Source organism: Muscardinus avellanarius (genome assembly GCF_963383645.1).
Source record: "Muscardinus avellanarius genome assembly, chromosome: 3".
NCBI lineage: Eukaryota > Metazoa > Chordata > Mammalia > Rodentia > Gliridae > Muscardinus > Muscardinus avellanarius.
In genome coordinates, this window is record NC_137788.1 from 117,803,330 (window position 1) to 117,825,873 (window position 22,544).

Below are 22,544 nucleotides of genomic sequence, written 5' to 3' on the forward strand. Positions count from 1 at the left end.
TGTCGTGGTGTGCACACCTGCAATCCCAGTGCTTGGGAGGCTGAGACAGGAGGATCACAGAATCAAGGCCAGCTTCAGCAAGTCTAGTGGGGACCCTGGGGAAGCCTGGCACCTAGGAAACCCCCGTGAGAAAAGGGTTCAGAAACTAAAAGAAGGAGACAGCTAGTACAGAGATGTGGGCAGGGGGTTAGAAGGGGATACAAAAACTTGCCTGAGGCCAAAATAGGAGACACTGGAACCCTAGCAAAAAGGACCTGTGGGTGTGTAGCAGAGGAGTCCTCTGGAGAGAAGCATGGAATCAGAAGGCTGAATGAAGGAAAGGGAGTCTCCAGTAGGCAGAAAGATACAGTATAAACCCGGTGCAGTGGCCACGCCTCTAATCCCAGTATTTGGGAGGCTTTGACAAGAGGATCCCAGGTTGGCCAGGCTAGCCTCAGCAACTCAGGGAGACCCTTGGCAACTTTGTGAGAGCGATTTCTTCCTTCCTTCCTTCCTTTCTTTCTTTCTTTCTTTCTTTCTCTTTCTTTCTTCCCTTCCTTCCTTCTTTTGTGGTACTGGGGGGTGGAACCCAGAGGCTTTCTACCTCCAGCCTATACTCCCAGGGCTATTTTTATATTTCATTTAGAAACAGGGTCTCACTAGGTTGCTGAGAGCCTCACTAAGTAGCTGAGGCTGGCTTCGAACCTGTGCGATCCTCCTGTCTCAGCCTCCCAAGCGCGGGGATTACAAGCCTGCGCCACCATGCAGGGTTTATTTTGAAACAGGGCCTGAGTTGCAAAGGGCCTAGGTAGCCGAGGCTGTCCTTGAGCCAGGACCCTCCGGTCTCAGACTCCCAAATGCTGGGATTACAAGCGTGCGCCACCACGCCCCGCAGAGCCTATTTCAAAATAAAAAACCGGGCTGGAAGTTTGGCTCCGAGGTAGAATGCCTTCGGGTTCAGTTTTTTTGTTACACAGATAAGGTACTAGATGTGCTAATAATGCAAGAGTAAGGCTGGGGCAAAGAAAAGCGCGGCCAGAAGGGCGGCTGGGCCTCGGGGCCGGGCGGGGTGGGCGGCGGGCGCGGCTGGCGTCAGGTAGGGCCCGGGGCGCTCTCCGCAAGCCCCCCCGCCGGCCCCAAACTACGGTGACGCCCGGGACTCCGCGAACTTTTTCCCTGAAGTCGAGCGTGGCTCGGGGTGGCCCAGCCTGCTGAGGAGAAGGAGGAGGAGGAGGAGGAGGAGGAGGAGGAGGAGGAGGAGGAGGAGGAGGAGGAGGAGGAGGAGGGAGAAGAGGAGGAGGAGGGAGAGGAGGAGGAGGGAGAGGAGGAGGAGGAAGGAGGGAGAAGAGGAGGAGGAGGGAGAGGAGGAGGGAGAGGAGGAAGGAGGAGGAGGAGCAGAAGGAGGAAGGAAGGGAGAGGAGGAGGAGGGAGAGGGAGGAGCAGGGGAGGAGGAGGAGCAGGGGAGGAGGGGCAGGGGAGGAGGAGGAGGAAGGAGCGGGCGGAAGGGGCCGGAGCGGCGCGCAGGCCGAGCGGACGCCGGGCCGGGCCGAGGCCGCGGGCAGGACGCCGCCGGGTGAGCGGGCCGGGCGGGCGGCGGGCGGTCATGGCGGCCTGGGTCTGCGCTGGCCGCGCCCGCGTGCAGCAGGGCCGGGGTTTGGGCCGGGCGGCGGCACCGTTATGGGCGAGCCCGGGCGGCCCCGCGGGCTTGCTGACGGCCTGGGCCGCGCGGGACCCCCCCCCCCCCGGGCAGACGCTTCCCCGAGCTGGGCGCCTCCCGCCGCCCCCTCCCCGAGCTGGGCCCCCTCCCCGAGCTGGGCCCCTCCCGCCGCCCCCTCCCGCGGACCCCCACGCTCGCTTCTTCTGGCCCATCTTTCCCAGAATCTGCCCCAGAGTTTGGCCCCGCGCTGCAGCCGGGCACAGGGACACACCTCTTCCTGACCTCAACCCTTCTTGCGGCCTTCTTTTTCTCGACCTGCTGCAGTCGCCTGAAAAAAGAGAGTTTTCGACAAGAAGCCTATTCAGGACTCCTTCCTTTTCTTTCCTTTTCTTTTTCGTAGTCGCTCAGGCTTCATTGGAAGCCAGGAGCCGGCGACACCCTGGAACCTTCTGTTTCACCCGCTGCCCCTGCCGACCCATTTATTTATTCCTTTTAGATACTGGGGGTTGAACCCGGGGGCGCTCACCACCCAGCTATACCCCAAGCTCTTCTTATATTGAGACAGGGTCTCCCTCATGTATCCAGCTGGCTTCAAACACTTTGGGTCCTCCTGCCTCAGCCTCCCGAGTTGCTGGAGTTTACAGGTTGGTGATGATGGCTGGCCTCTGTTTTCCTTTGTAATTTCCCCAAATTCTGAGAGTCAGCAGCAGGGCTGTTGCCACTTGGAGCCTGGGAGCATTCTTCCTTTCTCTCACCAGCCCAACTTCTGCCTCCTGGGTCTCTAAGCCCCACAGCCTCTTCCCCTCCCCTCCCCCTCTCATCCCCTTCGGACAGTTTTGGGATCGGAGTTGAGGCAGAGGCTGGGGCCGGCCGGGCCCTGCTCAAGTTCCTGGTAATCCAATGCTCATGAAATCCCTGCTCCGCTGGCCCCTCTCCAGCCTGTGCCTCTCAGAATTGGCATCTGTGTCTCCGAGGCAGGTGTGTATAGGAGAGAGACGCACCGTATCTCTTCATGTGGGTGGAGGTGTAATTTCTAGGAGTGGAAGAGTAGGTGTGATATATATATTTTTTTCTCTGTAACAAAATCAGGTGCCTGCCCTGAGGGCCCAGTGTTCTAGAAAGGCAGAGTCTTTTTTCTGTCCTGTGCATGCCTCACCTTCTTTTGCCCCAGCATTTTGTTTATGGGATGCCCTGTTTGGCCTAGTAAGCTGATGCCAAGAAGCCGCTAGGGCTGCCACGGGGAGCCGATTCTTCCATTCTTTGGGGTGTGTAAGCAGGCGAGGTGGCTGAGAACACCTGTTATCATTTGCCTCCTGACCCTGCTAACCCGGCGCCTCTCACTGGCTGGGCAGGAGGAGTTGCTTCTCTGCTAATGTAAATTCAGGACAGCTAGGGAGGGCTGTGGTCACGGGAAGCCTGTGACCCCGGTGGGAGAAGCCCCCATTAATCCGCATCTCGGAAGCTGGGGTGCCGTGGTGCAAGCCTGTAATCTCAGTACTTGGGAGGCTGAGACAGGAGGATTGTAGGTTTGAGGCCAGCTTCTGCAATTTAGCAAGGTTTTCAGCAACTCTGAACTCTGTTTCAAATAGCGGTTCGAAGCAGGGCGTGGTGGTGCACGCTTGTAATCCCAGCATTCGGGAGGCTGAGACCGGAGGATCACGGTTTGTGGACAGCTTCAGCTACTTAGTAAGGCCCTCTGCAACTCAGTGAGACCCGGTTTCAAAATAAAGAATAAAAAATAGGGCAGGGGGTGTAGCTTGGAGGTCAAATGCCCCTGGGTTCCATCCCCAGACTTGCAAATAAATAAATAAAAATAGCAGTTCGAGGACAGCCTTAGTAATTAGGCCCTCTGCAACTCAGTGAGACACTGTTTCAAAATAAAGAAAAAGAGCCGGGCATGGTGGTACACGCTTGTAATCCCAGTACTTGGGAGACTGAGAAAGGAGGATTGCACAAGTTCAAAAGCCAGCCTCAGCTCCTTACTTAGGCTCTCAGCAACTTAGTGAGAGACCCTGTTTCCAAATAAAATATAAAATAGGTCTGGGAGTATAGCCCAGAGGTAGAATGCCCCTGGGTTTTCATCCCCAGTAACCCCTCCTCCCCATACACAAAAGGGCTGGAGATGTAGCTCGGAGATAGAATGCCCCTGGGTTCCATTCCCCAGTACCAAATAAATAAATAAATAAATAAATAAATAATAGGGCTGGGAGTATAGTTTGGAGGTAGGAAAGCCCTGGGTTCAGTTCCCAGCAACACAGATGCACACCTGTCTTGCATCTCAGGCTCTCTCCTTCCCTTGTCTCCCACCCCCTCTGCTTGGGGTGGGAGAGCGTGGGTCTCTCTGTCCTGGGGTGGAGGTAGGGGCAGTAACCAGGCACTGGCCCACGACATTGTCTGACCTGCCTCCTCAGAGCCTTACCTTCTTGGTTAGGGATAAAACAGGCATAAGACAATCCCAGGCCCCAGCAGCCCAGCTAGCCACAGAATCAATCTTTCAGCCTCCAAAGCCCCCTGACAACAGAAATGTCCCTGCCAGTGACTGGGAATGGGGATGGGGCCCAGGCCCTGGACCTGCCTGGACCCTGGCTTCAGCTCTCATTTGTGGAAAAGTTGGGCCCCAAGACACAAGCAAAAACCTTGATAGGGATGACTAGGGTGGTTATGGTACCCAGCCTGCCTTCAGGCTGTGTACAAGTGGGCGGGAAGGAAGAGGAGTATGAAAACACATCTGGGGGTCTGCATCATCCCTGCGCAAGTTCTTGGTTTTTTTTCCCACTGAGGATTAAGCCCAGGGCTTTCTACCTCGGAGCTATACCCTCAACCCAATTTTTGTGGTTTTTTTTTTTTTTTTTTGGTGGTACTGGGATTCCTGGAAGCCCGTCTATCTCCGGACTACACTCCCAGACCTATTTTATTTTTGGAAACAGGGTCTCCTAAGCCAGCACAGCTGGCTTCGAACCTGCGCGATCCTCCTGTCTCTGCCTCCCAAGTGCGGGGATTACAAGCATGTGCCACCACGCCCGGCCAAATTTTTGTGTTTAAAAATAGGGCCTCACAGCCAGGCGTGGTGGCGCACGCTTGTAATCCCCGCGCTTGGGAGGCGGAGACAGGAGGATCGCGCAGGTTCGAAGCCAGCCGCGCGCGCTGGCTTAGGAGACCCTGTTTCCAAATAAAAATGTAAAAAACAAACCTGGGATTACAAGCGTGTGCCAGCGCACCCTGCGACCTCAGTTTTTTTGTTTTGTTTTGCTGTACTGGGGATGGAACCCAGGAGCATCTTACCTTCGAGTTACACCCCCAGCCCCATTTTTTGATCTTTCTTTTGAAACTGGGTCTCACTGAGTTGCAAAGGGCCTCATTAAGCAGCTGAGGCTGTCCTTGAATGGAGATCCTCCTGTCTCAGCCTCCCCAGTGCTGGGATTACAAGCGTGAAGCCCAGCTTGCCTTCTCAGTTTTTCATCTGTGCCCCTTCTCTATTCGATTTTCTACTTTTCTCTATGAAGAAAATAAAACGTGTATGTGGAAAACTCTACTGTGGGCAATTATATTTGATTTTGTTCAGTTCAAAAAGCTTCCATCTCTTTAATTAAATATTTATTCTGGCTCCGGTGGAGGGGAAGGGGCAGCAGCAGCGGCCCGGGTTCTGAGGCTTGGAATGTGTGCGCCCGGGAGATTCAGGGCAGGAGAGGGGAAGGTGGGGCTGAGGCTCCCCTGTTGTCAGGGCTCACCTCTGTTTTCATCCAAGAGAGCAGTGACCAGGAGTGGGGACAAGAGGGTAAAGTCCTTGAGCTGGAATACTGACCCGTGACAGGCCCCAGGGGATTTCGCAAGTGCCTCCGTGGTGGGTGGGGGCGGAGCTGCGCCTCTGAGCTGCAGGCTGGAGGGCCTGCCTGCGGGCCGCCGCAGCCTCAGCAGCACCAACCTGCCTCCTGCCCGCTTTCCTCCTCGACCTGCCAACCTCTGTCTTGCAGCCTCTAGGCCTCTCTGGTGGAGCCTGAGGGCTGTGGAGCCTGAGGGCTGGGGAGCCAGGAGGCGGCGGCCCGAGTCCCCCTGCCACATGGCAGTGGTCGCGGCATCACGGTCTCTGCAAGTCCATCCTGCTGCGCTGCTCTGCTCTCAGCAGCTTCTGACATGAACCATAGGCCGTTCCTGCCTTGTCCCATCTGGGGGTCCAGGTGGCCCCCATGTTTCTCTTTCAGTAGATTAAGGGGGACGGGTAAAGCAGCAGCTCTTTGCTAGGCTCTGGGCCTTGCCATGGTGTTTCCCTGCAGATTAGTGTTTTGGGTTCTGGATGAGCCTTAATAAAAAGTAGCTTAAAGCTGGGTGTGGTGGTGCACACTTGTAAACCTAGCATTCAGAAGGCCGAGATAGAAGGATCAAGGTTCAAGGACAGCCTTAGCTACTTAGGCCCTTTGCAACTCCCTGAGACCCTGTTTCAAAATAAAGAATAAGGCGGGCGTGGTGGCGCACACATAATCCCCGTGCTTGGGCGGCTGAGAATCGCTTGGGCGGCTGAGAAGGGAGAATCGCGCAGGTTCAAAGCCAGCCTCAGCTACTTAGTGAGGTGCTCAGCAATTTAGTGAGACCCTGTTTTCAAATAAAGTATAAATTAGGTCTGGGAGTATAGCCCGGAGGTAGAAAAGCCCCTGGGTTCCACGCCCAGTACCACATACAAAAAAAAAAAGAAAAGGAAAGAAAGAATTAAAAGCCAGTTGTGGTGGTGCAAGGCCTGTAATCCCAGCATTCAGGAGGCTGATATAGGAAGATTGCAGTTCATGGACAGCCTCAGCTACTTAGGCAACTCTGAGACCCTGTTTCAAAATAAAGAATAAAAAATAGGTCTGGGGGTGTTGCTTGGAGGTAGAAGGCCCCTGGGTTCCATCCCCAGTATCGCAAAAAAAATAAAGTAAAATGTATCTTAAGCCAGGTAAGACCCTCTTTCTTTCTTGTTTTCTTTCTTTCTTTCTCTCTTTATCTCTCTTTCCTTCCAGAACTGGGCTTGAACCCAGAGACATTCTACCTCAAAGCTACACCCCTAGCCCTATTTTTTATTCTTTATTTTGAAACAGGGTCTCACTGAGTTGCAAAGGGCCTCACTTAAGTAGCTGAGGCTGTCTGTGAGCCGTGATCCTCCTGTCTCAGCCTCCCAAATGTTGGAGTTACAAGTGTGCACCACCACAACTAGCCATTGTTATTTATTTATTTATTTTTTTGTGGTACTGGAGATGGAACCCAGGGGCCTTCTACCTCCAGGCTACACTCCCAGACTTATATTTTATTTGGAAACAGGGTCTCTTAAGCCAGCTGAGGCTGGCTTCGAACCTGCACGATCCTCCTGTCTCAGCCTCCCAAATACTGGGATTACAAGTGTGCGCCACCATGCTCAGCTGAGACTCTTGTTTCGAAATAAAGAATAAAAAATAGGGCTGGGGTTGTAGCTTGGAGGTAGAATGCCCCTGGGCTCAATCTTCAGTACTGAAAGATAAAAAAAAAAGTAGCTTAATTCCAGCAGACATCTATCTAAGTCTGCTGTCTGGATTCCGGGTGTCCAGGCCTGGGGCTCTCTGCAGCTGACCTGACTTTCTTTCTGTTAAGAGGCTTGTGGTTTGGCATCTCGTGCGTTTGCCGGGGCTGGGTGGTTGCCGGGGCTGGCAGCCTCTTGCGTGGTCATCTATGCTCGCTGACTGTTCCGGAGCTCAGAGGGTTTGGGGACAGGCTTTTGTCTTCCGTGGCCTCTTCATTTTCCCCTAGGGACCTGCTGCCCACGTGGATCTAGGACAGGGAAAGAAGTGTTTGCCCAGCCCCATAATTGATCGCTTTTGGACTCTCTCCTCCAGCCCCCTGCCCCAGGGACCCTTGGGAGTGGGGTGGAACAAAATGGAAGGACCCAACCTTTATTCTAGGGAACTGGGACGTCTAAGGGTGTTAGCATTCATCTGAGGTCAGTGCTGAGACTAGAAAGCCACTGGATTTCAGAAGAGGAAGCTGAGTTGTCCAAGGCCACAGAGTCAGGGCCAGGCTCCGGGCTCAAGTTGCTCCTGTGTGTTGCTGGGGATTGAACCTGGGGGAGTAGTTTCTCTGAGCTACGCTCCCAGCCCGCCCTTCCTTCCTTCCTTCCTTCCTTCCTTCCTTCCTTCCTTCCTTCCTTCCTTCCTTCCTTCCTCTTTCTCTTTCTTTCTTTCCTTTCTTTCGTGCTGGAGATGGAACCCAGGGGCATTCTACCTCTGAGCTACATCCCTAGCCCTATTTTTTTTTGCGGGTCTGGGGATGGAACCCAGAGGCATTCAACCTCCAAGCTATAACCCTTTCCCTATTTATTTTTTATTTTGAAGCAGGGTCTCGTTGAGTTGCAAAGGGCAGCTAAGGCTGACCGTGAATCTCCTGTATCAGCCCCTCAAATGCTGGGATTACAAGCGTGTGCTACCATGCCTGGCTTGTTTTTAATTTTTTCTTTTCTTTTTATGAACCCAAGGGCATTCTACCTCTGAGTTACCCCCAGCCCTATTTTTTATTTTGAAACAGGGTCTCGCTAAGCTGCTGAGGCTGGCTGCGAACCTGAGATCTTCCTTGTCTCAGCTCCCAAGCCCTGCCTGGGATTACAGGGAGTACCACCATGCCCAGCTCCCCTGCTCCTTTTTTTTTTTTGCTGGTCTGGGGATGGAACCCAAGGACATTCAACCTCCGAGCTATACCTCCTGCCCTTTTTATTCTTTATTTTGAAACCTGGTCTCACTGAGTTGCAGAGGGCCTCACTAAGTAGCTGAGGCTGTCCGTGAACCTCGATCCTCCTGTCTCAGGCTCCCGAATGCTGGGATTACAAGCGTGCGCCACCACGCCTGGCTTTTGTTTTTGTGGTACTGGGGGGGGGGACCCAGGGGCTCTCTACCTCCGGGTTATACTCCCAGCCCTATTTTTTATTTTGTTAACAGGGTCTTACTAAGTAGCTGAGGCTTCAAACCTGTGCGATCCTCCTGTCTCAGCCTCCCAATCCCCTGCACCTTTTAACACACCACCGAGAAAGCTTTCGTTCCCCTGTCCCTCTCCCTGAGGCTGCCCTCCTGATGGCCTCCTTCCCTCACTCAGGATGCTCCAGACCTTGTGTGATTACTTCTGGTGGGAACGGCTGTGGCTGCCTGTGAACTTAACCTGGGCGGATCTAGAAGACCGAGATGGGCGTGTCTACGCCAAGGCCGCAGACCTCTACATCACGCTCCCCCTGGCCCTGCTGTTCCTCATCATCCGATACTTCTTCGAGCTGTGAGCATATCGGCCTAGACACAGCCGTCCCTCAGCTGCCAGCCACCGTCTCTTGGACTTGCAGTTGTCTCTTGCTGTTGAGTCCTGCGCCCGGGTGTTCTGGCCACCCCGGCCCCTGCCCACTGCAGCCCCCACCCCCAGGGCACCATTGTTTTCCTGAGGGCTGAGCACCCTCCAGCACTTGCCTTCAATGGCTGTTTGTTCTTTCTCTCTCCCTGCCACTCCGCCTGGCCACTAGCAAACAAGGCAGCTTTGTCAGCCGTGGGCAGCCCAGAATGCTTGGGGAGAGGGGGTTGCCTGGAAACTGGGGAAACTGAGGCCAGGTGAAGTTGCCTGAGTTTGCAGTCCTTTCTCCTCCCCGACTGGGGGCTGGGAGCATTCCGAGAGCCAGACACCTCTGCCTCACGTCCAGTCCCATCCCCAGGTACGTGGCCACGCCACTGGCTGCCCTCTTGAACGTCAAGGAGAAGACGCGGCTGCGGGCGCCTCCCAACGCCACCCTGGAGCACTTCTACCTGACCAGCGGCAAGCAGCCCAAGCAGGTAGGGGCGGCAGGCGGGCAGGGCTCTGTGGCTGGCCCAGATCCTGGGCGAGGCTGGTAGGCGCCCTGCGACTCCAAAGGGCAGCTGCTGATGGGCTTCCGTGCCATACCAGGCAGAGGTGGACCTTCTGTCCCGGCAGAGCGGGCTCTCCGGCCGCCAGGTGGAGCGCTGGTTCCGCCGCCGTCGCAACCAGGATCGGCCCAGTCTGCTCAAGAAGTTCCGGGAAGCCAGGTGAGGACGGTGGTTCCTGGAAGCCAGGTGAGGATGGTGGGTGCCAGTGAACTGGGTGGAGAGGAAGGGCCCAGGGGGCCGCATGTGGGGAGGGGCGCGTTCAGGTTAAATGAATGGCTTGACAGGGCATCGGGGGCCTTGGGAGGCTGTACTGTCCTCCCATCCAGTCAGTTCTGCCTCCTCTTCCAGCTGGAGATTCACCTTTTACCTGGTCGCCTTCATTGCCGGAATGGCCGTCATCATGGACGTGAGTGGGGATTACCGGGAAGTGGGAGCGGGTTCTTTGGCGATGTGGGGTGAGGCCACAGAATCTCTTTAATGTCTCGCCGTCTCTGCAGAAACCCTGGTTCTATGACTTGAGGAAAGTCTGGGAGGGATATCCCATCCAGGTACGGAAGGGGCCTCTGTGGGGTGGCCTGAGACATGCGCATCCTGGTGAGGAGATGCTTTCTGGAGCATGAGTCAGAGGAATGAGCCCTGGAGCTCAGAATAACCCCCGGGGCTGGGAGGGTTGGGACTGGAAGGGGAGCCCTGCAGCCAGCCCCTCTGGGGTCCCTGTGGGGTCCCTGACCGCTCTCTCCTCTCCCAGAGCATGGTCCCTTCCCAGTACTGGTACTACATGATTGAACTTTCCTTCTACCTGTCCCTGCTCTTCAGCGTGGCCTCTGACGTCAAGCGCAAGGTGGGTGAAGGGGCCACGCAGTGTCACCTGAGCTGAGGACGGGCCTGGGGTGAACAGCCTGTGTTGACTCCCAGGAGCTCTGGATGGAGCTCCTGGGGGATGGGAATGAGGGGGGAGGAGGAAGGAAGTCCCCTGGAGCCCACACCTTCTCCGCAGGATTTCAAGGAGCAGATCATCCACCACGTGGCCACCATCATCCTCCTCAGCTTCTCCTGGTTTGCCAACTACATCCGGGCCGGGACGCTCATCATGGCTCTGCATGACTCTTCTGACTACCTGCTGGAGGTGAGGTTCCCTCGAGCTAGAGGCCTCAGCACGGGCTCTCGTGTTTTTGGGGGACGCAGAGGGACTGTCTGGAACTAGGGTGGGGGGCACAGAGCAACTGCTGCTCGCTGGGTACACAGAGCGACCGGGTGGGGGAGTCGGGGGCTCACGATGCCCATGGGGGCTTTCTCCTAGTCGGCCAAGATGTTCAACTATGCCGGCTGGAAGAACACCTGCAACAACATCTTCATCGTCTTCGCCACGGTCTTCATCATCACCCGGCTGGTCATCCTGCCCTTCTGGTGAGCGGGCAGGCTGGCCTCCCCTGGCTGGGCTCAGGAGTCCTGCCCTCCTCCAGGCATCTCCCCACCCTGCGCCACGCTCACCATCTGCCTCCCCTGCACCCGCAGGATCCTGCACTGCACCCTGGTGTACCCACTGGAGCTCTATCCTGCCTTCTTTGGTTATTACTTCTTCAACGCCATGATGGGAGTGCTACAGATGCTGCACATCTTCTGGGCCTACCTCATTTTGCGCATGGCCCACAAGTTCATAACTGGAAAGGTGAAGGCTGTCTCCCTTTAGTAGGGCCCGTGTCTCCGGACTCTCCAACTCCCCACTCATCAGGCCAGGGGCTCTTTAAGAAACCACTGTGGGCTGGGCGTGGTGGCGCACGCTTGTAATCCCTGAACTTGGGAGGCTGACACAGGAGGATCGCATAGGTTCACAGCCAGCCTCAGCTACTTAGTGAGGCTCTCAGCAACTTAGACCGTTTCCAAACAAAATATAAACTAGGTCTGGGAGTATAGCCAGGAGGTAGAAGGCCCCTGGGTTCCATCCTCAGTACCACCACCAAAAAAACAAACCACTGTGGGGCCCTGGGCAGAAGGGTGTGAGACCTTGGAGAGGCAGCCCCAAGGGCTGGAGACTCACCTAACTTCTCACCCACTCCCACAGGTGGTAGAAGACGAACGCAGCGACCGCGAGGAAACAGAGAGCTCAGAGGGGGAGGAGCCCTCCGGTGGGGCCGGGGCCAAGGGCCGGCCCCTGGCCAACGGGCACCCCATCCTCAGTAACAACCATCGCAAGAATGACTGAACCACTGTCCCTGCCACCTCCCAGATTAACGCAGAAAGCCAAGGAACTAGCCAACTTTCCTGTAGGGTCACTCGAGTTCTGGGAGAAAGGAGAGAGGAGCGGTAACCTCCCTCCTCCTCTGTCAGCCAGCTGCCTTTAAACCAAATTCCAACCAGCCTGTCCCCAGGTGGAGGCTGGTTATATCCTGCTGGAGGGCGATGGTCTCGGCTCCTCTTCCGCCAGGTCTTTACTGCTTCCGAGACCCTTCCTCAGCTCCAGCTCCTGGGTGGTTACAACTCACATTCCTCTTGAGAATCTGGCCCTAGCGGTTTGCCTTTGACTCCCTGACCCCCAGGGCCAGGGCTGTGCCTTAACGTCCCATCTGTGGGCCTCATTCTGCCAAAGTTGGACCAAGGCTCACCTTTCTAAGCTAACTTGGGCTGGAAACCAAAGCTGAGCTGATGTATTTTCCCCTAAGACACATGAACTGGGTGTAGGAGGGTGCACAGGACCCTGACCCTACCTCTGCCCGGACTGGGGGCTCTCGGCGGTCTTGGGGTTCCTTTTGCCAGCCGTCCCTGTGCCACCCCAGGCCTGAGATCTCACAGCTTCCTCCCCCCTCCCTGCGGCTAGGCTAGCTGGTGTGGAGTAGAATGGCAACTAGTCCTAATTTTTATTTATTAAATATTTGGGGTTTCAGTTTTGAAGACAGAATTACAGCTAGCACCTGGCATTTCAGCAGAGGGACCATTTCAGACCAAAATGTACTGTTAATGGTTTTTTTTAATTAAAATATATTAAAGATTAAATAAAATGTGTCAACAAGTGTCAAACTACTAGGAACTGAGAAGGGGGATTAACTAAACCAAGAGAACTTTGTATGCCTTCCTTGCAGTCACATAACATCCGGTAAGAACAAAAAGTAGAGAAGGTGTAGGATTGATGACAGCTGCCCAGTGGGGTTGGGGACGGGCCACTCACGACCCGGATCAGTGTGTGGGGCCCGAGGTAGGATCCAAACCACAACCTCGGTTTTACAGTTTGTTTAAAAAAGACTGGAGAAGCAATACAAACCAGGGACAATACAGACATGGCCCGCTCCAGGAGGAAAGTCTACTAGAATCATGAAGGTGAACGAAGGCGGGTTGGAGGCCGGGGCCAGCGTGACTCCACCCCGAGTGCCCCAGGAAGCCGGGACTCTGCCTGCTAGCACCACATTGGAAGAGCTCCTGATCCAGAACCCCCGTTTCTATCCAGGAGCTGGGGGGGTGGCTAGACCAGAGACTTGGGGTCAGAATTCAGCAGTCAGGAAGACCCGAGCCCTGAGGACAGGCGAGCCGGGAAGGCGCGGGGCGTCTACAGCAGACGGCCTCTGCACTCGATGGCCCCGCAGCAGCAGAGCAGCTCCTTGCCTTCCACGCTGCCCACCTCATAGTTGTAGTCCCAAGTGAGCTCCGTTCCAGCCCGGATTCTCCTGAAAAGCAAAGGAAAGGATGGGGCGTGGCGAAGGCAGTGCAGATGAGAAGGGGCCTGGGAATCCGCAGCCATCCCCGCTCCTCCTTACTTGCTGGCGAAGAAGGCCACCCAGGGAAAGCGAAGGTCGTGGGTATCCACAAAGACGTTCTGGACAAACAGGTTGGGGCTGCAACTGTGCTGCAAGTTTAAGCAAGGCATCGAATCAGAACCAGGAAAACAGAAGAATCTGGCTTGGGGGTGAGAGCGGGAAGATGACAGGGTCTGGCCCTCCCTCTAGGGCAGACATGTTCAGAAAGACTGTTAAGACTCAGTACTTTTTTTTTCCCCTTGTTTGCAGTACTGGGGATGGAACCCAGGGGCATTCTACCTCTGGGAGGCACCCCTAGTCCTATTTTTTATTCTTTATTTTGAAACAGGGTCTCACGGAGTTGCAAAGGGCCTCCCTAATGCTGGGATTACAAGCGTGCGCCACCACGCCCGGCTCTGAAGTCAATTTTTTTTTTTTTTTTTTTGGTGGTACTGGGGTTCCTGGAAACCCTTCTCAGGGCTACACTCCCAGACCTATTTTATATTTTTATTCGGATACACGGTCTCTTAAACCAGAGAGGCTGGCTTTGAACTTGGGCGTGATCCTCCTGTCTCTGCCGGCACCACCACGCCCGGTGTTCTGAAGTCAATTTTTAACAAGAAAAAGTGAGTTTATACAGTGTGTTAAAAGAACCAGAAAGGCCGGGCGTGGTGGCGCACGCTTGCAATCCCCACGCTTGGGAGGCTGAGACAGGAGGATCATACAGGTTCAAAGCCAGCCTCAGCTACTTAGTGAGGCTCTCAGCAACTTAGACCGTTTCCAGATAAAATATAAAATAGGTCTGGGGAGTATAGCCTGGAGGTAGAAAGCCTCTGGGTTCCACCCCCAGTATCACACACACACAAAAAAGAACCAGAAAGCCAGACGTGGTGACGCACGCTTGTAATCCCCGCGCTTGGGAGGCAGAGACAGGAGGATTGCCCAGGTTTGAAGCCAGCCGTGCTGGCTTAAGAGACCCTGTTTCCAAATAAAGTATAAAATTAGGTCTGGGAGTGTATCCCGGAGGTAGAAGGGTTTCCAAGAACCCCAGTACCACCACCATAAGGAAAAAAAAAAAAAAAAAAAAAAAAAAAAAAAAAAAAAAACCCAGAAAGCTGGGTGTGGTGGTGCATGCTTGTAATCCCAGCATGTGGGAGGCTGAGACAGGAGGAACGCAGTTCACAGAAATCCTCCGCAAATCTAAACTGGGCGTGGTGGCGCACACTTGTAATCCTAGCATGTGGGAGGCTGAGACCTGAAAATTGCGGTTCATGGACAGCCTCAGCTACTTAGTGAGACTCTATTTAAAAAAATAGTGTTGAAGAGGTTGTAGCTTGGAGGTTGAATGCCCCTGGGTTCCATCTCCAGACCTAAAACAAAATAAAACACCCAAAAGAAACAGAAACCTCACCAGGTGCAGTACATGTTTATAATCCTAGTACTTGGGAGTCTGAGCCAGAAGGTGCAGGTTTGAGAATAGCCTTGACAACAGAGCTAGACCCAACAATCTAATGAGACTGTTTCCAACTAAAAACAACAGGGCTGGGGGTGGCTCAGACGTAGAATGCCCCTGGGTTCAATCCTCAGAACCATGGGAAAAAAAAAAAAAAATCAACAAACAACAAAAAAAGCCCTAAAAGCCTGAGGCCAGGAGCTGCCCCCCCCCCCCCCCCCCGCCTCTGGAGGTGGGGAGGGCCTCACATTGAGGTAGCGGCCCAGGTTGCCTTCAAGTTTGGCGTCGATGATGTAGCAGGACTCCTCGCCGTCATAGAACTGCCGCGTGTTCTTTCGGACGGGCGCGCTCTCCCCCTTGTCCACGGAGGCCATGTTGGTTGACTTAATGGCAATCCCATGGGTCGATTTAAGAGCAAAGCCCCGGGTTGATTTTACTGCCACCTGGCGCTTCGTGGGACCTAGATGGGAAAAGCGGGGTCAGGATCCATCCTACCTCACGACTGGACAGTCCAACTCTTGCCCCATTTGGGGATGCTGGCGATGGGACCCAGGGCCTCATGCGTGCTCTGCGTCAGCTGCGTCCCCAGCCCATCTACCTCATCTATCTCACACGTTAACCTGGGGAATAACAAGAAGCTCGGCTTCAGGCCAAGGCTTTTTTCAAGCAGGATCAGATCTACTGGATAAAGAGCTGAGGGAAAGAGCAACAAATTGGAAAGAAGAGGAAGGGGACGTGGAAGTAATAGCAATAGTTTAGCCTTCCCAGAGATGCTCCCGCTCAATTTTTTTTACTTTCCTTAACTTATATTCCTACTGTTTCTTCCTACCACTCCCCCAATTTTTTCAGACTACCAGACATGTTCTTCTTGTCCTCAAAGTCCTCCCCCTCGGAGCCAGAGGAGATGGTCTGGATGTCGTCGCTGTCCACTGCTGCGGCCGAGGTCTGCCCGGCCGCGGGCTTCCGGCTGATGCCGCTCTCCCCCTCGCTCTCGGTGCTGCTGGACAGCGTGAGGACGTCCTGGGGAGCGGAAGGAGAGAGTAAATGCAGAGGCCCTGCGAGTCCTGCTTTTACCTGTGGTGTGGCAGAAGGGCTGGGACTGTGGCAAGAGGAAGATCAGATGTTGGATCACACAGAACGAGGGAGGACACCAAGCTGAAGGTTCAAGAGGCCAAGAGTAGCTATGGGGAGGCCCTGGCGAGGCAGGACTGCTCCATGTCCCTGTACTCGGCGGCTGAGCTCAGCCTGAGGGCACTTACGTCAGGGTTGGACTGGGCAGAGGCCCCCGGTCGCCGGCTCTGCAGCATATTAGTCTTACTGGCTGGGCGGCGAAGACCTTCAGTCTTCAGGGGAGAAGGATTATAACCATAATTTCGAGTGCTTTCGGTAACTCTGATGGGAGGGCAAGGAATGAAATGGGGTCAGGTTATTCGATGTTTTCTTAGCTTTTGTGGGCAGACTTAAAAACAGGTTAAAAAGACAAGCACAAGCTGGGCGTGGCTGTGCATGCCTGTAACCCCAGTACCTGGTAGGCTGAGACAGGAGGATCACAGGTTTAAAGACAGCCTCACCAAGTGAGACACTCATCAACCTAGGGAGACCCCGTTACCAAACAAAAGATAAAACAGGACTGGAATGTAGCCTGGAGGTAGAATGCCTCTGGGTTCCATCCCTAGGAGAAAACACACACATGCGCCCGTGCACACACACCGGTGTGTGCGCGGAGGGAATGGTGGCACAGGTCTACAATCTCAGTGACTTGGGAGGCTGAGACAGGATGGGTTAAGTTAGAGGCTAGCCTTGAGCAACTCAGTAGATCTTTTTTTTTTTTTGTGGTACTGGAGGTGGAACCCAGGGGCTTTCTACCTCTGGGCTATACTCCCAGATCTATTTTGTACTTTATTTTGAAACAGGGTCTCACCAAGTTGCTGAAAGCCTCACTAAGTAGCTGCGGCTGGCTCTGAACCCGTGCAATCCTCCTGTCTCAGCCTCAATGGGGATTACAAGCGTGTGCCACCACGCCTGGCTCTCAGTAAAACTCTTGTCTCAAAATAAAAAAGGGCTAGAATGTAGCTCAGTGGGAGAGCAGCGCCAGGTTTAATCTAACATGAAAGGGAAAAAACAAAAAAGCAAACACTTACACTGACATCTTGTTCCGATCATCAGGGTCCTGGAAAAGAGCAAGTGTAGAGCTGAATACCGTTGCGGTCAGGGTAACAGATCCAATAATTAGATTTACTTCAAACGACTTTCGAAGACATTAGGCACTGAACGTACATCACTATCTAAAGTGGGTGGCGTGGGGAGAGTCACTCTGTAACCACCAGATTCTCATCACTGAGCTCCCCTGGCAGAGCCCTCTGACCCTTCCTTCCCAAGGACGGAACACGCTCCTGGAAAGAACACCATGAGCACAGCTCCAGGACCCCGGGGCAGTTTGGCCACCTACAGACTTCTTGTTTTGTTCTGAGATGGGGCCTTACTGAGGTGCCAGGCTGGCCTCTAGCTGCTGGGCCTGAGCAGTCCTCCAACCCTCTCCAGCAGCTGCCACTGCAGGCCTGAGCTTTGACACTGCAGGCCTGACATCAATACTTAACTCTTTTTTTTGTGTGTGGTACTGGGGATTGAACAGAGGACCTCATTCATTCTAGGCAAGTGCTCTCCCATGGTTTTATCTTCCCAGCCTTTCATTATTTTGAGACGTCTCAACTAAATTGCCCAGGCTAGCCTCAAACCTGTGACCTTCCTGCCTCAGCTGCCCCAGTTGCCAGGATTATGGGAGTATGCCACTGTACCATTCCATACCATACCATACCATACCATACCATACCATACCATACCCAGCTTGTTTCTCTAATTTAGCAGAAGCAATTTGTAACACTGTTTAAAAAAACACAGCAGGGCATGGTGGCCTATGCTTGTAATCCCCAGTATTCAGGAGGCTGAGACGGGAGGATCCTGGGTTTGCAGACAGCCTCAGTTACTTAGTGAAGCCCTCTGCAACTTAGTGAGACCTTGTTTCAAAATAAAGAATAAAAAATTGGGCTAGGGGTATAGCTCAGAGGTAGAAATGCCCTGGGTCCCACCCCCACTACTGCAAAATAAATAAATAAACAATAAACAACAAAAAACAAACCCTCTACTTTGGAATGAAATCAGATATTTTGCCTTCTCTAGAAAGTAGATTTTAAATAATTTGGTCTTTTTTTTTGGTGCTGGCAATTAAACCCAGGGGCATTCTAATTCTGAACTACAGCCTCAGCCGATTTTTATTTTGAAACAGGGCCTTGAGAGGTTGATGAGAGCCTCCGTGCTGAGGTTATCTTCACTCCTGCGATTCTCCTGTCTCTGCCTCCCAGGTACTAGGATTACAGGCGTGGGCCACCGCACTCGGCTGAAGAATTTGGCTTTTAAATGAATACTAGGAATGTCCTGGGTTGAGGGGGAGATTAATTAGGCTGCCACAGAAATAACCAGCACATAAACAATCTAAATGCAAAGGCATGTGGTGAGACCGTGGCGAGTTTCCTCCTGCTCACCTCCTTCTTGGCTTGCTTGGTGTCTGCTTCCTCCTTCGTGGCCAGCCCCGTGGCGGAGGCCTTCTCAGCCTCCCCTCGGCCTCCCCCACCCTCGCTAGTCTTGAAGGATGAGCGGCTGTCCGAGTCAGCAAAGCCTTCACTGACGCTGTGGCAGCTCAGCCACGAGGCCACCTTGTTCTTGGGCGTCTCTTCAGAGGAAGGTGGATTGCAACCTCCTGCAGGGACTGAGGGAGGGAGGGGTGGGTGAGGGGGCCCAAGATCTGGGGGGCGAGAGTCCTTGGAAGCCGTTTCGGACAGCCCATTCTCCTTCTGGCCTCGGGTCTGCCTCCGAGTGGCGTAGCTGCGCCACACAGAGCTGGTGCTGAAGTCCTCGTCCTTACAGAAGTTATCGTCTGAGCTGTCGTCGTTGGACTCTTCCGGGTCCTCTGTCCCACTGTTGCCGTCTTCCTGGTCCTTCAAGTCCACACCACTGCTGTCAGAGGAGCAAGGGACATCACTCTCATAGCCTTCCTTGAAGTTCTCCACACTCTCGATATGGTCCAGATTTGCGAAGTACTCATCCCCCATCTCCAGGCCCTCCTTGTCCGCAAAGTCATCTGTCAGGATTTTGCCTGAGGATGAAGAGAATTAAAGACCTTCCAGAGTTATGGGATCTTTTACTGAGAATCTCACTGTGCTCCGTTTACTCTCAATGCCTGCAAGTTACAGTCCCCTTTTCTTGATGACACCACAGAAGTGCATCAGTATAGGGACGCTTATTGTAGTGGTTCAAAATTTTTTGTGTCTAGTACTGGGGACTGAACCCAAGAGAACCCTACTAGATACTTCCCTAGCCCTTTTTATTTTATTTATTTATTTTTTATTTTTATTTTTTGGTACTGGGGTTCCTGGAAGCCCTTCTACCTCTGGGCTACACTCCCAGACCTATTTTTTTATTTTTTTTTTATTTGAAAACAGGGTCTCCTAAGCCAGCGCGCGCGGCTGGCTTCGAACCTGCGCCATCCTCCTGTCTCTGCCTCCCAAGCGCGGGGATTACAAGCGTGCGCCACCACGCCCGGCCGACCTTTTTATTTTGAGACAGGGTGTTGCTAAGTTACCAAAGCTGGCTTCAAACTTTTACTACTCCTGCCTCATCCTCCCAAGTTGCTGATTACAGGTGTGTGTCACCACAGTCAGCTCATTTCTTCCTCTTTATGGGAAGACAGTTCTTAGCTATGCTGGACGATCTCTGGAGAAAATGACAGTGAACTCCAGAATCGCGTCTCTTCTGAAATATCAGTGTCCCAAATACCAAGCCCTTCCCTTCTTGTCTGTATGAAGTTCTGTGCTCCTGGCTGATCCATCTAGACAGGCAAATTATTCATCATGTTCTTTCTTTTGGGAGTACTGAGGAGTGAACCCAAGGCCTGTGCATGCCCCAACCCTTTTTATTTTCAGAGAGGGTCTTGCTAATTTGCCCGGGCTAGTCTGAAACTTGTGATCCTTTTGCTTCAGCCTCCAGAGCAGCTGGAACTATAGGTCACAAACAGTACCTAGCACTCATCCTGTTTTTGAGAGACAAAATCTCTGCTTCCTTTTTATCCCAGTTCAAATGTCAAGCACTTCAGCCGGGTGTGGTGGTACACACTTGTAATCCCTGCCCTTGGGAGGCAGAGACAGGAGGATTGCACAGGTTCGAAGCCAGCCTCAGCAACTTAGTGAGGCTCTCGGCAACTCAGTGAGACCCTGTTTCCAAATAAAGTGTAAAATAGGTCTGGGAGTATAGCCCGAAGGTAGAGAGCCTTTGGGTTCCACCCCAGTACCACCAAACAAACAAACAAACAAACAAACAAACAAAAAACAAAACAAACAAACAAACAAAACAACAACCCAAAAACCAAATGTCAAGCACTTTTTATTCATTTTAAAAATTTTGTCCTAAGCTGGGTGTGATGGCTCACACTTGTAATCCCAGTACTTGGGACGCTGAGACAGGAGGATTAAAGGTTCCAGGACTGCCCAAGCAAGTAGTGAGACTCTTATCAACTAGTGAGACCCTTTTTCAAAATAAGTATTTAAAAATAGGGCTGGGGGTGTAGCTTGGAGGTAGAATGCCCCTGGGCTCAAAGTACCACACACACACACAAATTTGTTGCGATAGCCTAGTGTGATGGCTCACACCTATAAACCCAGCAGTGGGAGGCTAAGACAGGAGGATTGTAGGTTCAAAGACAGCCTCAGCAGTACAAAAGAATGCTGCGGTTGTAGTTCAGAGGTAAAATATCTCTGGGTTCAATCCCTAGTACTTCAAAATAAGTAAGTAAGAATTAAGTAAATTAAAGTTGGGATCTAGCTCAGAGAGAGAACATCCCTGGGTTTAGTCCCCATTTTTCCTGTGGTGCTGGAGACTGAACCCAGGGTCTCACACACCCTACTACTGAATCACTCCCCGACACCTAAGCACTTTCAACTTGCCTATGGATCAGTTTCCCACCATGTCCCAACTCCAAGAAGCACTGTGTGTATTTATCACCAACCTGCATAAATACAGACAAAAGAGCCTTTGGCAATGTCATCCAAGCAACGAATTCCCCAGCCCTTGTTCTGAGTCTTGAAGAGCTGTAGCCGAACCTGTAGTCCATGCTGTACCAATCGGTTTGTACACATGTTTGGGTCGCAGTTACAGCGTTTGTTACACTCGTAGACCCTAGGGAGGAGGTTAGGATAAAATCAGTCCTGACATGATCAGTAGAGTAATAGAAATCCACAGAACATTTCATGAATGATGATTAAAAATTAGGTAATGATCTAAGTGAATGGGTGTATGAAATGGGCGTGGTGGCGCACGCTTGTAATCCCAGCATTCGGGAGGCTGAGACCGGAGGATCGTGGTTCGCGGACAGCCTCAGCTACTTAGGCCCTCTGCTACTCAGTGAGACCCTGTCTCCAAATAAAGAATAAAAAATATTGGGAGACCCCAAAGTCTGTAATAATTCTTTAAAACTGGCTTCAAGGTTGTTTACCGGAAAAAACTTACAGGAGACTAAGTCATATCATACAGGGATTTGAAATTTGCCTTATAAATTAATTCCAAAAAAAATAAGCTTGTTAAGTCCACCAGGCAAGCAATCTAGAAACACATGTCCAGGTGAAGATTGGCAGCCTGGTTTCACTCATATGCCAGGGGAAACTTTTAGATCTTTTCTGACTGGGATATAGTCCTAGATAACAATGTTACCCTATTGTCAGCGTACCAGCAAGTCTTAAGTAAACTTCAAACAGTGCCAGAGGAAAAGGGTAAATTCTGTTTTGTCCAGATGACCTGGTACTCATTGAATAATCTAAAATCTTTATTCCAAAGCCTATTTCAGGTCTCCACAGCACTAATTTCTGGATTCACATGGTGCAAAATAAACTTAATACATCCCACTTTTGTGTGTTTCAGCCTAAGTCAGCAAAACAGGTTTTCTCATTTAAGTGCTATGTTAAGGTTTTCATGGTTAAACCTGTGAGTGTTGTCTCATAGGGTTAAAGCTTTCCAACAGACAGAACCTGACAGACATTTATCGAGGCCCTTTGGATCGTCATAGACGCACACGGCACAGACCCATCTGATTCCCCCATGCCAACTACATGCATGAATGTTACCCTAAAGCTGGGCCCCCCAACTTCACCCCTGTACAGCTCGAAGCAGTTTATGACCGACTCGACGTCCTTATTCCTTTGCTGAGGGGTACATTCATGTGATAAAAATGAGGGGAAAAAACTGATGTAAAATTAGCTCATGTTAAATGTTTGTACAATTGTAAATGTCAAAATGTATTTTCTGTATCTACCTTTGGCCTGACAGGTGTCAGGAAGTTACTAGACAAAGAGGGGAATGTACCAGTATTGGGACTGGCCTAGGAAGATTTGAGAAAGCTATGATTATTAATATATTTCAAAAACTGGGTGAGGAGCAAATCTGTGCAAGGACTTGATTTCTGCCTAAGGCAACTATTCCAATGTAAATTAACATAACTAAAAGTATCGAACAAGTCCAATAGGAGAGAACTAGGCCTTTATCTAAAGACAGATCTTAGGAGAGTAGAACTAGGCCTTCCTCTATCTAAAGACAGATCTACATGATAAGCTAGCTAGGATGGTAGGAGGGGTCGACCTTCATGAAAGGAGACACCCTGCCACACCTTGCTGGGGGAGGTACCTTACAGGGACTTTCAGGTGCTGTATCTTGGGAGTGGCGAGTTGGCCCGGGCCACCCTCCCCCCTCATGCCATTTTGGCATGGGGCTGTAACTATTTTCTGTATTTCTACCTTTTTAATAAACTTCTTTAAATCTTA

At 52.4% G+C, this 22,544-nt stretch overlaps 2 protein-coding genes across 5 annotated transcripts in view; one reads left to right on the plus strand and one right to left on the minus strand.

The window, feature by feature from the left end:
* Positions 1-8,720: 8,720 nt before the first annotated feature.
* On the plus strand, positions 8,721-11,710 carry CERS2 (ceramide synthase 2; the record flags this gene model as incomplete). The annotated part of the gene is made up of 10 exons (XM_080692638.1): positions 8,721-8,893; positions 9,318-9,435; positions 9,548-9,666; positions 9,856-9,913; positions 10,005-10,055; positions 10,256-10,348; positions 10,505-10,633; positions 10,808-10,914; positions 11,023-11,176; positions 11,570-11,710. 10 exons carry the CDS (start codon positions 8,721-8,723, stop codon positions 11,708-11,710), a joined length of 1,143 nt encoding a protein of 380 aa, XP_080548764.1.
* A 1,335-nt stretch (positions 11,711-13,045) lies between these two features.
* The window catches only part of SETDB1 (SET domain bifurcated histone lysine methyltransferase 1), a gene marked incomplete at both ends in the record, with an annotated part of 54,359 nt that continues 44,860 nt past the window's right edge, over positions 13,046-22,544 (minus strand). For 2 of the 4 annotated variants that reach the window (XM_080692067.1, XM_080692066.1), the window contains 8 exons: positions 13,046-13,160; positions 13,254-13,342; positions 14,934-15,145; positions 15,540-15,705; positions 15,945-16,077; positions 16,827-16,855; positions 18,225-18,835; positions 20,741-20,910. In XM_080692067.1, the coding sequence (XP_080548193.1) occupies positions 13,046-13,160; positions 13,254-13,342; positions 14,934-15,145; positions 15,540-15,705; positions 15,945-16,077; positions 16,827-16,855; positions 18,225-18,835; positions 20,741-20,910 (1,525 nt within the window). Of the gene's footprint in view, positions 13,164-13,253; positions 13,343-14,933; positions 15,146-15,539; positions 15,706-15,944; positions 16,078-16,826; positions 16,856-18,224; positions 18,836-20,740; positions 20,911-22,544 lie in introns of all 4 variants that reach the window. The other 2 variants (XM_080692065.1, XM_080692064.1) reach the window with 1 other exon arrangement.